This window comes from Pipistrellus hanaki (genome assembly GCF_964339955.1).
Source record: "Pipistrellus hanaki genome assembly, chromosome: 2".
Taxonomy (NCBI): Eukaryota; Metazoa; Chordata; class Mammalia; order Chiroptera; family Vespertilionidae; genus Pipistrellus; species Pipistrellus hanaki.
In genome coordinates this window covers 12,628,401-12,645,722 of record NC_140504.1, presented here as the reverse complement: position 1 = coordinate 12,645,722, position 17,322 = coordinate 12,628,401, and the positions used below count along the sequence as shown (strand labels likewise).

Here is a 17,322-nt window from a genome sequence, read left to right as displayed (position 1 = left end):
TGCAGCTACCAGATATAATTGTTTTAAGAATTACATGAAATTATACATGTAAGTTTTTGTGAAATATTGGCTGACTCATACAGAGGCTTGAAGAAAATTCACTTAAATTACAGTACTGGGATCTCTTATATAGATACACTAGAGGCCTGCTGCATGAAATTCATGCCCGGGGGCGGGTGTTCCTCAGCTCAGCCTGCACCCTCTCCAATCTGGGATACCTCTCACAATCCAGGACTGCTGGCTCCCAAAGGCTCACCTGCCTGCCTGCCTGATCACCCCCTAACTCTCCCCTGCCAGACTGATTGATGCCTAACTGTTCCCCAGCTGGCCTGATTGCCCTTTACTGCCCTCCCCTGCTGGCCTGGTCCCCATAACTCCCCTTCAGGCCTGGTTTCCCCCATCTGCCCTCCTCTGCTGGCCATCTTGTGGCAGCCATCTTGTGTCCACATGGGTGCAGCCATCTTTGACCACATGGTGTTGGCCATCTTGTGTATTGGAGTGACAGTCAATTTGCATTTTACACTTTCATAAACCTTTAAATGAAATATGTTGGGATCAGCTGTACTTTCATTATACTTCAAAAGAGCACACCTATGAGGCCATAAATAGGCCACATTGACATGCAACTGTAATTAAATATTTCCATTTCATTTTCCTAAAAAGAATTATAATATAAATATCTTCCATAATTACTAAAAGCTGTATTACCTTACGTGTCAATCTTATAGAGAGTCAAGAACTAGTATGTTTTTTAAAAATTATTTGTTTGGCTTTCATTATGTTTTCAAGAAGAAAAACAGTTTTGCTGGTGAGTATTTAGAATATGAGTGTTCTCTTTAAAAAAGCATAGCACTAAACATCATATGCAGTACTAACATTTGGTATATTTTCTCCACTTTTAAAAACACTGCTGACAAAATGCTTTCACAGCTGAGTCTGGGAAGGAAGGAGGGAGAACTCTGTATAAGTAAGAAGGGCCATGTTTGCAGTAGGCAGATTCAGGGACTATGGGTACAGAGCAAAAGTTGAATGGTAATACACATGGATACCTTCTCTGCCAGCTGATCCTGTAATCACATAATAGGAATATTTTCTGAACCAAAGACATTTTCATAAATTTTCATTATATTCTGGCAGATGAGTCAGACAAAGACTAGACCAAAATACATTGAAATAATAAAATAAAATTGGAATAACAAAATATTAAAAAAAAATAATGTGAAAATGGGCATACCAGATGGTGTTGGGTATAGAGGGCTATTATTTTGGATAGCTTGGTGTTGGAAAGTTACTAAGAAGGTAATGATGAAATGTACCTACACAAAAATATTTAGCCATGAGATGTCAGCAAAGCCGAGTCAGGCAAAAATTGTTCACACAGAGGGAAGAGTAAACAAACTTAAATTTATTAGAAATTACAGAAAGCCCATAATTTGTTTCAGCAGTTTTTCATTTTAAAAAATGGTTCCCTTTAAAACCTAAAACATTAAATAAATCTGACTCAGTATAAAAATTAATTACTTAGAAATGATGGTGTCTGAGTTCATTCCAGAGGGTTATGTTCTCAAGCTACCTCAAGGAGTTCATATCAAATACTGTTTATTTACTTGTTATTTATTGGGGTGGCAGTGAGAACAGATATAAAAATTTATAATATTTTAATGTTATCAAATAGAAAATAATACATTCTATATGCTACATCACTGTTGTAATCACTTTTGTATGATAATACTGAAAAGTCTTGTATTGTGTTTGACACAAAGTAATGTATACATACTGGAAATGTAACTAAATGTATTAGTAAATGGAATAAACACTTAATTATTAAAAATTATATATGCTGTATTTCTGATATCAGGAATCTAATTTTCTAAGATTAAGAACTACTTATTAATTTCCATGAGAAATTGCACTTAAATGTTTTAAAAATACCTGTTACTTATCTTTAAATAAAAAGTGCTGGGTTTTATCCCATTATGTTTTAACAAGTAAAATTTAATAAATGAAGATAATGCAGAGTTTACAAACATGAAGCTCTGTGGTATTATATAAATTTGTGGATGGACATAATTTTTAATACTAAGATATTTTAAATTAATAGACATAATATTTTGTTTTTAAAGAAGGCATAATTATAAAAAAATAGTTACAGTTCCAAGTAATATTGTTAAGGTAAATTGAGGTAAAAACAAATCAACTAGGATGATATAAATAAATAGCATTTCTGTATCTTTATGCATAAATATTTTAGATATTGTGCTAATTATACCTAACTACCTATTCAGGATACAGTCGTCATTTTTTTCTCTTTGGCGATACTGTTTTAAAAGCTTAGGAGATAATATCTCACTGAATGGATGCCATGCTACCCCCCATGGCCCCCTCCACACACAGACACAAACACACACACTCTTAAATATACATGTGGCTTTAAAAGATAAAATTTTAATTTGTGGTTTAAGAGAAAAATACATAAAGAAGTGACTCTTAAAATGGCATAACGTTGGAAGAAATTATAATGTGTATGTTGGTGTCTAACCCACTTCAAATCTTATATGATAAAAGAGTAATATGCAAATGGACCAAAAGGTAGAATGACCAGCCCAGCAGTGCTAAGGATGTCTGCCTGTGGCTTAGGTCGGGGAGAGCGGGCCTAAGCCACCAGTGGAACATCTCCTGAGGGCTCCCAGCGCAGGCCGGGCTGAGGGACCCCTCCCCCACCTACAAGTTCATGAATGTCATGCACCAGGCCTCTGTTAGTTTATATTGATCACTGATGAAAACTATTTTTAGAAAATTGTTCACCTGTTCCTTGCAACTCTGTTGGCCCCACTCCAAAACAAAGCATGCTGCCATGCCAGCTACAATGCTCACAATTCCACACCACACTGCTGTGGGCTCAAATGCCCATCGTGGCTTTTAGGTCTACAGAGAAACATTTTCCTCCAATACAGATGGAGTAATGCATGTATTCTTTACAGTACAGCCTCACATAATACAGCTGAAAAATGAAACTACGTATGAGAATGGCCAAGTCACCCTCATCTGCGAAGCCGAAGGGGAGCCTGTTCCAGAGATCACTTGGAAAAGAGCCGTGGATGGAATCACCTTCTCCGAAGGCGATAAGGTAACAGGAACTCAATGCATGGTGGTTTCCAATGTCATTGCTTTGCGTTTTATTAAATCTCACATTGGATTCCAGTTGACCAAGTAAGAAATGCAATAAAGGTTTATTTTTTTAAAAATGTAATTCTAGCCCTGGCTGGTTTGGCTCAGTGGATAGAGCATCAGCCTGCGGACTGAAAGGTCCCAGCTTCGATTTCGGTCAAGGGCATGTACCTTGGTTGCAGGCACATCCCCAGTAGGGGGTGTGCAAGAGGCAGCTGGTCGATGATTCTCTCTCATCGACGTTTCTAACTCTCTATCCCTCTCTCTTCCTCTCTGTAAAAAATCAATAAAATATGTATTTAAAAAATGTAACTCTACCACAATCAACCTAAAACTAAATTTAAAGGAGAAAAAGACAAATGAAATACTTAAAGGTATTTTTTATTAAGCCACACAATCTTAGGTTGTTGGAATTCTTCAGTTTCCTAAATTGGCTTTTGGTGTATACTGAATGTATAAAATATCTTATGGCAATTTTATCCCCTTCACCCTGTGCTGTGAAAATGAAAGTAATTCGAATGAACAAAAATCTGTCATTTCACTCTTTAAGTTTTGAGCTGTCTTTGTGCAGTACAAAAGTAGGTTTTGCTTTCATATAATATTGAATCCAATAAGATAAATGAGTATAAATGTAAATTCTGACTTTTCACCAGAATGCATATACATTATGTAAAAATCAATTAAACATCATTATATAGTTCACTAAAATCCATGGATTTTCATTATTGTCATTTTAAACAACTCATATAAATTTCCACGTTTAAGCAGAAGAAAAACAAAGAAAAAGGTAGTAAATGAATGATAGGATTTTCACCCAAGTAAAAAATGTAACAGTACGTTGATAGATGGATTTTATTTTCTGTGTTAAAGGCAAATGTCCTTTAAGTGACTTTCATTAAATTAAATCCAATTCTGCAAAAGTCAGTGATTTCTAAACTACTCCCTATCCATTTATAATTTATCTTCTGAAAGAATATGTTCGCAAATACATTAGTGTTCTTCTTTCCCAATTTCTCTTCATGATGGCATATTTAAGAGAGTATATCTCTTTGGAAATGTACAAATATTTTATATATACAAATTGAAAATTAAAAAAAAATTCCCAGGTAAACAATATAGTTTGCTTTAATATTTTTCTTAAGAGAAAATCATATATATTTCCATGGCACAGTTGGCAAGTTTGAAAGGTGTTATAGTTCCATAAAAATGTTTAAAATAGTCAAAAAGCAATTAGACATAGAAAACTGTAGGCTAATGCTTTCATGTCGATTTAGTACATTTCTGTAGATGAGATTATTCAAGTATGATTTTCATGTCTATAAGCCCTTATTAATTATTTCTAACTCAAGGTTTCATTATTTTCCTGTCTACTATAAAATTCATAAAATTTTTCTTCTCTAAGATGGCTTTTACTCCTTATTTAAAAGATGCTTCTTGAGGTTTGATGTTCTGATTGATGTTTCTCTGTCCTGGGTCTATTTTTGTTTTCAGTTTATGTTGTTCATTATATTAAACAAATGAGTGAGATCATGTGATATTTATCTTTCTCTGCCTGGCTTATTTCACTTAGCATAATGCTCTCCAGCTCCTCAGGGAAGGCAGGGGAGGGTGGGGATTAGGGGGAGAGATCAACCAAAGGACTTATATGTATTCATATAAGCCTAATCAATGGACACAGACAATTTGGGGGTAAGGGCATGCATGATGGGGTGGGGGGTATTGGGGAAATAAGGACACTATGTAATACCTTAATCAATAAAGAAATACAAAATAAAATATGATTCTTTATTATATACCAAGAACAAGAGATACATTGTACTCTGTTATTTTATCAGTATAAATTTATCAAGTAACTGAGAGCCTGATATTTTATTCTATACTCTACACCCCAGGCTTCTCAAAACTATTTACAGAAATCGCTTCTATAGTAATTGTGAAAAATGATCAACTAGTTTTTATTTGCTAAGGATTATATCTATTAAAGTAGACATCTTTTTTAATTTTTTATTTAGTTTATTTGTTATAAAACAATTATAGAAACACACATATGTTTTTATTTTTCTAAATAACAACTTTTATCCAGTGGATAAAAAAAAAGTTAAGACTGCTGTATTTATTTTCTATCATGATATTTCTCCCAAATTATTTTAATATTCCCATTTTATTTTCTGGATTGTAAGCCTTTTTTTCTCTTAACATTATCAATTTTGTCAACAGCCAAAATTGAGAAATTGAATAGTTGAGTTGAGCTTTAAAGGAAGACAAACCTAGTTTTGAATCTCAACTCTGCCATTTATAATGCTTCAACTTTGGCAATGTTATCCAAGCTCTTTTTTTTTTAAAGTTTTTAAGTCATTTACTAACCTGACAATATATTTGGCTTCAGTAACTCTTGTACATACACCACAACAGGCACCCCAGCCACTGATCTGCTTTGCAACACAAGGCCATGAATTCTTTTTAAGATGAGTTCTTCCATCTTTAAAATTGGGATAATAATACTTATTTTCCTTGTATAGGAAAGGGGAAGTATGCCTTGTAAAATGCATATCGATCTCTTTAACATTGTAATATTCAATCAACTTTACTTTTCCATATCAGGTTACATAATTTTTGAAGTATAGTTTATCTTGTGTGGGTTTTTGCTTTTTTTTTTTTTTTATTCTGAATAAACTCTAGTTTTCAGTAGACTCCATTAAGTCTGATACCTAAAGTCTGTCTATACTTCAACTATCATTGAGTATATTGAGATCATATATCTGTTGTCTTGAAAGTTACATGAGGTATCTGCCTTAAGAATCACCTGACGGTTGAACAAAAAGATATATACAGAGACACTAACATATCAAACAGAATGTCAAATTACAGTGGGAAGGTTAGGGAGAGGTCAGGGAGATAAGAGATCAACCGAAGGACTTGTATGCATGCATATAAGCATAACCAATAGATGCAAAACTCTGGGGGATGAGGGCATGTATGGGAGTGGAGTGGGGGGACGGGCAATGGTAATATATAATACCTTAATAAAAAATGAGAAAAAGAAAAAGAATCACCTGAAGAGCCTGTTAGAATGCAAATTCTGGAATCCCACACCCAGAGGTTTATGTCCTAAGTCCAGAACAGGAACTAGGGGTGCATGCTTCATGAACTCATCAGCTGGCATGATGGGGATTGTCTTCAGGCCATACTTCAGAAAACAATTCTCTTACTTTAAGTCAAATGAAATTTAACAACTGCTCCTTTCAAAAGGAAAATGCTCTTGCCAGATTACTGGGCACCTGGCAGGGGCCTGAGCAATACAGAACAACAGAAAATAAAACTTCTGATCACACACATAGTGTTAAAATTTTGATAAAAGTTGTTAAATGTGTAGGTCATAGTCAGTGAAATGTCATCCATATAATATGGCTCCAAATAATGATTGCATCCCATAATATGACTGTATTTAGCCAATTTTTTTCAACATTGTATTTGAAGCAGAGGGTTTCAATGAAGAGTATCCCTTTTCCTTGACTAAATTCTCAATCACCAGATAAGAAGAAAGAAATATATGAGGATAAAATATCATGTGGCATGTCCTTATACTAAACTAGAGGCCTGTTGCACGAAATTCATGCACAGGTAGAGTCCCTATGCCTGGCCAGCAATCAGTGCTGATCTGTGGAGCACCCAGCAGGATGGTTGGGGTCCCCCGATGGGTACCTGTTCTGGCTGGCCTAGTGCCTGTGGACTGGGGGTAGCTCCTGTGTTGAACATCTGCTCCCTGGTGGTCAGTGAGCATCATAGCAACCAGTCATTCCTCCTGTTGTCCTGTTGTTAGGTTGATTTGCATATTATACTTTTATTACCTATATAGGATTCCAGAATTAGATAGACTTCACTGAAAATGAAAAAGGGAGTGCCTAGGAAAAGTGCACCCAACATGATGTCCTCACTGTTAGCAATCAGACATCTCCCTCATTCCCACAGGGGAAAGTAAGCAAGGGAGTTGGAAAGTCCAGAAGTGGAATGTTGGCAGAGCTCCCCTTCCATTGCATATGTATTAGGAGCCCATTACAGATGTTCACTTCCCAGCAAACCTGATGCTTATCACTTTTTTTTTCCTTTTGATTTCTGAGATGGAGGAAGAGAGAGAGAGGAGATAGAAACATCAATGACGATAGAGAATCACTGATCGGCTGCCTCCTGCACAGCCCCCAATGGTGCTCAAGCCAACAACCCAGGCATGTGCCCTGACCAGGAATTGAACTGTGACCTCCTGATTCATAGGTTGATGTTCAACCACTGAGCCACTCCAGTGGGGTGATACTTATATCATTAATGAGCACTGTATTTGTATTGTCTGAACATATCTGCTGGAATGCTTGCCTCATAATAAATGACCCCAAAACATAGTGACATAAAACAACCTTTTATTTCCATTGTGATTTTGTGGATCAGGAATTGGGGAAGGCTCAGCTGAGTGGCTACCACCAGGAGCCTCAGATGTGCTCACATGTAGATGTTTTCTGTAGCTGCAGTTTTGAAGTAAGACTGAACTATGTGTTTTAACATATCAGAAAATATCCTTGTGTAATATACCTCTCAGAAACAACAAAAATATGGTGCTGAGATCTTTTAAACTAATAAAATATTTTATCTCTAATCTATCAATACTTACCTCCACTTAAAATATGTAATTTTTAAAACTTAAAAAAAAGTTTTTAAAAACATGTATTGTGTAAGAAAAATAGAATATCTACTTGCTTTAGAATATTTCCTGAATATCCTTTATTATTTCAGAATAATATTTTGTTCTTTATCCTATTTTTTAAATAAATCACACAGTTTTAACTCACTAACTTTTAATGGTCTATTCATTGAAAATTTTTAAGCAATGTATTGTAGTGATAGCAGTATAATTGATGATTTTTCATTAAAATATTGATTTACTAGGGTTATATAAAAGTTAGTTAAATTGAATTTTAGCACAATATAAGGTAGACATCTTAAGATACATTTGTTTATAGGAATTAAAGTCCCTGGCTTTTTCATTTAATATATGATATATATTTAATTTTGTTAATAATTAAATGTATACAATAAACTCTAGATAACAACCAAAGCTATTGTAGTGGAATATGTAATAGCCATGAATTAAAAGTTACAATTATTATTATTATTATTTGATTATTTATTGTTTAAAGTATTACATATAGTATTAACTTTGTCTCCTTTTTCCCCCCATTGATATCTCCCCGGCCACCTCCATTCCCCAGCACATGCCCTCATATCTGTGTCCATTGGTTATGCTTATATGCATGCATATAAGTTCTTTGGTTGATCTCTTACCTGCCTGCATTCCCCCTGAAGTTTGACAAACTGTTCAATGATTCTCTGTCTCTGGATCTGTTTTTTTTTTATTTTATTCTTTCTGCTCCATGATATTCCTTTTTTATTGTTTAAAGTATTACATATGTCTCCTTTTTCCCCAATTGACCCCCACCTGTCATTACCACCCTCCAGGACATGCACCACCCCCGCCAGGGTCTCTGACCACTGGTTATGCTATAAATCTTTTGGGTAATCTCTAATCCCTTCTCTTCCCCTGCCTTCTCTCTGAGTTTGAAAGGTCTGTTCAGTCTTACCTTATCTCTGGATCTATTTTTGATCATCAGTTTATGTTGTTCATTATATTTGAAATTTTCAAACAAACAATTTTTTTTTTCATTTAAAACTCTTTATTTAAAAAATAAAACCATGCTTCCTTACAGGGTTGATCTAAGGTGTCAATAAGATTGAGTGTCTGAAGTATTTCAACACAGACCCTGGTATTAACACCTATCATCTATTCCAAACCAGTTTCTTCACATCACCCTTATTATTCTTTTTGTTCAAGGATCTGTTGATTACAGGCATTGATCAATTAGTATGAGATAGTCATGCAAGTGTCACATAGGTCAAAGTTCAATCCTAACTGTGTCACTTTGCTGTGTTATTTACCATGTTACTTCTCATGCCTGAGTTTAGTTCCGGTATGTCTAAATCTGGGTAATAATAAGACCTACCTGGAAAAGTTTCTGAAGATGAAATAAGAGCACAAATAACAATACCCCAGACACAAATCACTCAACATTGAGTGTTTTGTTTAGTTTTTTTCTTGGAGGTATATAGTCTTTAGATGTTTTATACAGCAGACAATGTTCAGAGTAATTCTGCATCAGTGTCTTCTGTGACAAAAGGAACCACAGTCAAATTTAATGAGCATAATCATATGCAATGAGTTAGTCATATCATCCACAAGTACAGTAGAATTTTGCTATTGTTGCTATAGATTGATCTCCCTTGACATAGCTATATATGAATGTTTATGATGAAATGATCTCTAGCAATATCAGTTTAATGGCTCAGATATGAATTTGTTTTACCACACTCAATTTCGGATCTTGTATCTATATATTTCATGCCTCTTGGAAGTTGATAGTGTAAGGTAACCTGCATTTGAGTTTCATTTTATCACTGTGAGTTTATTCTCTATCTATGCAGGGAGTCAGGTGTGGGTTCTAAGTTCTGGATAAGGATTGATTCTCAGGTTACTCGTAAATGATAAAGGCTGGTCTTGGATTCTGTGGAACACAAATCAGAACCAGAAACATCACTGAGTTTTTTACATCATCATCTCCTTCTTCCCTTTCTTCCAAGTCTATTTTCTCAAAATCCTCAGAAAATTTTCCTCTTAGGAAGTGAGTCATTTTTTTTTTTTTTTGCCTCCTTTTGGATTCTTTTTCACTTCCCATATTATATAGCAACTAGAGGCCCAGTGCACAGATTCATGTACCAGTGGGGTCCCTCAGCCTGGCCTGTGCCCTCTTGTAATCCGGAACCCCTTGAAGGATATCAGTTAGCCAATTTTGGTCGGATCCCTACAAGCCTGATCCAGACAGGAGGGAGCCCAGTCCTGTGCATTGAGTGTCTGTCCCCTGGTGATCAGTGCAGATCATAGTGATCAATTGACCAGTCATTAGGTCGTTTGATCGTTTAAGCTTGTGTGTGTGTGTGCGTGTGTGTGTTGATTTGGAATATACTCTTCCACATTCTAAGATGTAGTTAAACTGATCATTATAGAAGGAAGAAATAGAAATGCTGTATTCCACAAAGCAAGTTTGCTTAAGTTGTTTCTCATAAACCTTTAAAGTATTTTTTATATTCATATGACACTGGTTTCTTTTAAAAAATTTAAAGGAAATATTGTTACTTGTCACTGTAGGATTAAGTGGAAGTAAAAAGATCTATAGAGAGTTATTTTGACCTCTGGAATTATTACAAAATTATAAACATAATGAACAGTAAGCAATTTCAACTAGGTGAATAGAATGTTTCACATAATAATTATAAAGTTCTTATAATATTGTCTAGTGAATGACACCTCACATATGTCATTAATCTGATCTTAAATACAGATTCTATAATTATTTTATTCCAGCTATAGTTTTCTACATAGTAAATTATAGGCCTGCCTCCACTAGAAATTAATCCCCCTCTACATTGAATAAGAAATGAATTTATAGCAATAAGTCATAACTATTTTAAAATAGAATTTTCTCAAGCTTCACTCATTTGTCCATTTTGTTTTTTTGTTCTTTTTTCTGTATTCATGTGATACGTGGACTATTATAAACCTAATTTGTTTTCCTTTAAACTAAATTGGTTTTTCATTTAGTATTATTCTAACAAAATAACAATGAAATTAAAAGCATAATTTTACATGTTATACTTTTAAATACACTTTCAAAAAATTATAAGACTATGAAATAAAAAATATTTTTCAAAGTAATACCTAGATTTAGCATATGTACTTTCATTGGCATACAGGCCATACTTTCAAAGCACTGCTCTTTTTCAAACATGTTTTGAATGAATGTGATACCAAGCTTAGCAATGAAACTCTGAGGAGTGAAGTACATTCAAAGATATTTAAATTGTGTTAGAATCCATTCTCCACACTCCTATTTGTGGTGCCAAGCACTTCTCTCCAGTAAATAAATATCTTGCATTATAAATGAACTAGACATCTGGTACATGAATTCGTACACCAATGGCGTCCCTCAGCCTGGCCTGCAGCATTGGCCCTAAACCAGTTCTCCTACATCCCCCAAGGGGTCCCAGATTGTGAGAGGGTGCAGGCCACGTCAAGGGACCCCACTGGTGCACAATTAGGGCCAGGGAGGGATGCAGGAGGTTGGACAGCTGGGGAGGGTCTGTGGGATGGCTCCAGGGCACATTCTCAGATTTGATTGGCCAGACCCCAGCAGCAAGCTAAACTACCAGTCAGAGCATCTGCCCCCTGGTGGTCAGTGTATGTCATAATGAGTGGTTGAATGGCCTTAGCAAATCATTAGCATATTACATTTTAATTGGTTGAATGGATGACCAGACACTTAGCAGATTAGGATTTTATTATATAAAACTAGAGGCCTGGTGCATGAAATTCGTGCATGGGGGGTGGGGTTGTCCCTTAGCCCAGCCTGCACCCTCTTCAATCTGGGACCCCTCAAGGGATGTCCAACATCCTTCTCACAATCCAGGACTGCTGGCTCCCAACCACTCACTTGCCTGCCTGCCTGATTGCCCCTAACCACTTCTGTCTTCCAGACTGATCACCCCAACTATTCCCCTACCAGCCTGATTGATGCCTAACTGCTCTCCTGCCAGCCTGATTGCCCCAAATTGCACTCCCCTGCAGGCCTGATCACCCCTAACTGCCCTCCCTTGCAGGCCTGATCACCCCTAACTGCCTTCCCTGGAGGCTTATTCACACCCAACTGCCCACCCTTGCAGGCCTGGTCCCTCCCAACTGTCCTCCCCTGCTGGCCATCTGTGGCAGCCATCTTGTGTCCACATGGGGGTAGCCATCTTTGACCATAAGGGGCAGCCATCTAGTGTGTTGGAATGATGATCAATTTGCATATTAGTTTTTTATTAGCTAGGATGTGTAAAACTTCATGAATTTTATAATAACAGAAACTCATTTAATTCAAATTCTTAACACAAATGGTTCTTTCACAATGATGCCAATAAACTTAGTAAATAAAGCAGGGTGATTAACTTCAAAAACAATTTCTTCCTATTTTTTTTCTGATGTAAAATATGAAGTTCTATTCTTGGCCTGATCAATTCAAAACTTTTTTATTAAACTAGTTGGATTTTGTGTTCTTTTATATTTATTTGAACAATGTGTCTTTCTGCATTAAAGATAACCTTACCAATTCAAATTTAACTTTAGTATTTTATATCTATTTTGCTTTTTGTTTGCTCAAATAAATAGATGTATTTAAATTAAAATTATTTTAAAAATTAAAGACAAGCCTGAGTAGTCTACATTAACATTTTTTTGCACTTGGATACAGAAGTCATATTGTATGAAAAAGTCCCTTTCTGTTTAATTGTGTAGAAATGCTAGACATTGCTCTCCATGAATTTAGGCACTGTGATCGGAACAATACTTACTTCAAATTTTCTTGCAGCCTACATTATCAAGTCCAAAGGAATCTCTAGTTAAAATAAACAACTATCTTAATAAAATATGTTTTAGATTTTATAACAATTAAAATATCTCATAATATAAATATTTATGGTCACACTACTGAATTCATGATTTCCACTAGTGGCCAAGCATACGATATCCCGCTCAGTAGGCTGCCTGCCATACCTGGGTGAGCTGGCGGGAGCCAGCGAGAGCCACAGCATGCATGTGGGAGCTGGTGGGAGCCGCAGCGCACCCTCAGGATCCGGGAGGGAGCCTTGCAGCTTTGGGAGGCTAGAGAGAGCCACCACTGCTGCCTGCAGAAGCAGGGGGGGAGGGGGCGGCGGCTGCGGCGGAGGAGGGGGAGAACCTAGAGGTCTTCCATGTACATGTGGCCTGTTGAACAGTCATTACTGTGATGCCATAATGAACAATTTGCATAATATATCTTTATATAGAGAGATTTTATGCTCTAGCTTATTATTATTTATTGTTTATGTAGAGCCCTGGACCTGAGGAAACTTCTTGTTTTAAAAACGATTTATTTAAAGTACTTTTAATGGAAAGCAGATGACAATAGAGTGAATTTTCCATATTACCTGAAAATCTTCACTGAAAATTCTTAGATCATATATCATATATATTAATTAACAAAATGTGTTTTTCTATGTTAAAGATGACAACCTTACTGATTCAAACTTCACTTTAGTATTTTATGTTGATTTTGCTTTCTGTTTGTTCGAATAAATAGTAAATATAAATATAATTATAAAACTATAGTGAAGGTTACATTAAACATTTTTATGTTTCTCTTTCCTGAAAACCTAAGCAAATATGACTTCTTTTTTTTTAAGATGTCTTTATTGATTTCAGAGAGGAAGGATAGGGAGAGAAAGATAAAAACATCAGTGATGAAAGTGAATCACTGATAGGCTGTTTCCTGTATACCCCAAAGGGGAATGGTGTCCGCATCCTGGGTGTGTGCCCTGACTGGGGATCAAACTGTCACCTCCTGGTTCACAGGTCTACGTTCAATTACAGAGCCACACCAGCTGGGCACATATATGACTTCTTGAAAGATACTTTTATAAATGTAATCAACAAAATAGTCTTTAAAGCGATAGAACTTTAGATGACTGGCATTTCTTTTACTACTTGACAAAATCCATTGAACAGATATCAACAAATATCACTGAGGAATACTTATGTATGCATGTACTATTCTAAGCACAAAGAATGCAGTATTAATAACAAACAGTTCCCTGTTTCATGGTGCATACCATTTAAGAGGGGATATTTAAAATCACTAATCTTTTCTTTATGAAGGTGAAATTTAGAAATATACAATTTTGTTACTGAAAATATCAACTTGTATTTTGACATTTTGATAGTATGTAAGTAAAGTTTTACAAGACTACAAATGTAGCTTTGGTCTGTTTTCTGCTCTATCACAGATCCAGTACAACCTATTCTTCAGATGCTCTTGTGTTGGTGTATGACCACACTCCTCAGTATATCGCCTCTCAATTTGCTGTAGGTTTAGGAAAGTTGTTTAGATTTTTATTTTTAAAATATATTTTATTGATTTTTTACAGAGAGGAAGGGAGAGAGATAGAGAGCCAAAAACGTCGATGAGAGAGAAACATCGACCAGTTGCCTCTTGCACACCCCCTACTGGGGATGTGCCCACAACCAAGGTACATGCCCTTGACCGGCATTGAACCCGGGACCTTTCAGTCCAAAGACCGACGCTCTACCACTGAGCCAAACCGGTTTCGGCTAGATTTTTATTTTTAAAAAGAAATTTAAAAATACAAGGAGGCATGGGTCAGACTGTTGGACCTCAATGGAGGGTGGGGATAAAAGGGAGAGATCAACCAAAGGACTTGTGTGCATATATATGAGCCTAACCAGTGGTCAAGGACAATAGGGGGGTGGAGGCATGAGTAGGGAGAGGAGGGAGATTGGAATGGAGAGTTGAGGACAAATATGTGATACCTTAATCAATAAATAAATTAAAAATAAATAAAAAATACATTCTTAGCTTGCAAAAAATACATAATGGTATACCTGGCAGTACCTATATATTACGCCAAAAATTTAAGTCACTTTTCCTTCTTAAATTGAAATTACCAAAATTACCAAAATTGAAATTACCAGATCAAGAATTTCACAATCATCGTGGCTGGTGTTGCCCAATGGTTGAGCATTGACTATGAACCAGGAGGTCAGGGTTCGATTCCCAGTCAGGGCACAAGCTGGGTTGTGGGCTTGGTCCCCATTGTGGGGTGTGTAGAAGGCATCTGATCAATGATTCTCTGTCATCATTAATGTTTCTATTTATCTCCCTCTCTTCCTCACAGTTATTGTTTTAAAAAAGGGAATCTGCAGAGTTTCAAGTATTGGCACTTTATTATAAAATATCCTTTGAAGTAGAAAGTAAAACATGATGGCATATTTATAGCATTATTTTTAAGGATGAAGGACAATATATAAGTATTTTATATAGCTTTGTGAGTAGTTGCACTTTCAGGCAATTTTTTACAGCTTTATTTTTATTACTTTTATGAGGAATTTTATTTTTACTTCTTTACCAAACCCTGAACTGAAGGTGCTTTCGGGGATTCAATTACTGGAAATTCTCAGTGCCTAATTCTAAGACTGATAAACACAACACACAACACACACACACACACACACACACACACACACACACACACCAAGAGCAAAGATCAAGGAGAGAACTATAATTAAAAAAAACATTAAGGAATTAGTAAAATGTTTTAGTAAATAATTAAATAATAGTTTAAATATTTTAAAGAGTTATATGTATAGTTAAACTAGACATAGTGGGATAGGATGACAAGAATATAAGGATCAAAAATGTACAGCCTTTCCAGGAATCAGGGGTTATAGAAAGCAGACTATATTAAATTCCAAATGAGAGACTAACCCCCTTGAATTTTTCTAACATGATTCGCAAGATCATTGTTGTCTAAAGGAAAATTTACTCATTTGATGTGATATGCAGTAGAGAATCTTGAGTAATCTTTGTTATCATGGAATTCTGTTTCTCTATGAATTTAAATGTTTGAATTACTAATCAGGGGAGTCATATTGAACCAAGGCTATACATCAAAATCACATAGGGAGCTGTGTATGCCTACACCTGACTGAGCCTCACTCCTAGAGTTCAGACTGAGCCTGGCTCCTGGGTATTCCGATCTTATAAAATTTTGATAGGATTAAAGATATATTTATTTTCTTAATCCCCAGAAATATTTCTTGTGTGTATGCCCTTAGAATTCTTCTGTCTTTGAAATTACTGTGTTTCTTTCATCACAAACCTGCCTACACAATTTCATGCAAATGCATACCAGCACACTTAACATGCATAAAATGATCTTGATATTCTCTAAAGCTACACATAGAGTAAGATACATAAAATCCATTTGCATAACCCATGGATTCCTAATCATGCTATCTTTGCTTTTCCAACTTCACAAAATAGAGCCTTGTAGAATAGTATGGTATTATAGGGTAGTTGTAACAGTGATCCTTTGTTTTAATTCCTAGATATCAGGTAAATGGCTAGTTTTTCAGAGATAAAGTTCCACTGTTCATAAAATACGTCCTTATCAAGCTCTATCATTTTCTCTTTTTTTCTTTTTCTTTTATTGTTTAAGGTTTTACACATAGTAGTACATATATCTTCTCCCCCCCCCTCATTGACCTCCCCCATCATCCCCTATCCCCGCCTCAGTGTCTTGTGTCTATTGGTTGTGTTTATATGAACGCATACAAATCATTTGGTTGATCCCTTACCCATCCCCCCAAACCTCACCTGCCTTCCCGCTGTAGTTTGACATTTACTTATTCAATAAATCTCTCTAGTGACTGAGTAGATAATCATACATTTTAAGATACAGTTTTTGTTCTGATGCCAAGCCCTTTTTAAATCCAGCTTCTCACTAATTTTTCAGTTCATGATTTTCTAATACTCTAATACAGGGAAGCAGTGTGTTTCCAATTTCCTTTTTTCTATATACCTTTTTATACAACTCAATTATGAGAAATACTAAGATTATTTCAGTAATGTATTTACATTAAAAAATGTTAATATCTGATTATAGAGAAGAATTCTAAAGAGCATACTCCTGGTACCTGTAGATTTTAATGCCTATATTTTCGCCTTTCCAAAGGAAACAGGCTTTTTTTGAAAGATGCTGTGTTTGAATGACATTTTTAAGGTCTACCTAATGCATTTTTTTCATACTAGTACTCTCATAGCAATATTATAGGCCCCAGCTGGGCAACAGGCAAAATGCACACTTCAATTCCTCATGTGATGTAGGTGGTAGAATATAATTAGACATGTTGGAAATCTTCCTGGGTGCTTCTGAGCTTGCTGAGAGATAGGTTTTCAATCATTTACAACTTTCTAAAATTTCTTTTTCAGCCCACAGCTTGAATAACAATTATAGGAGTCCTAGTCATAAATTTAACATGTCCTCATAAAAATTACTTTAGGGAGAATTCTGGAAATACTTAAAAAATGAAAATGTCATTGATCTTTTTAAAATATTATTTATTAATGTATTCTATTTCTAAATCTACCAATATTATAAGATTTTCCTTTTGCAAGGAAATTT

The 17,322-nt window shown here is 35.5% G+C and overlaps 1 protein-coding gene across 2 annotated transcripts in view; it reads left to right on the top strand.

Moving 5' to 3' along the window:
• The window catches only part of NCAM2 (neural cell adhesion molecule 2), a 381,172-nt gene that overhangs the window by 260,247 nt on the left and 103,603 nt on the right, over positions 1–17,322 (top strand). For both annotated transcript variants that reach the window (XM_084874323.1, XM_084874324.1), the window contains exon 8: positions 2,982–3,127. In XM_084874323.1, coding sequence (XP_084730449.1) covers positions 2,982–3,127 — 146 coding nt within the window. The remainder of the gene's footprint in view (positions 1–2,981; positions 3,128–17,322) is intronic.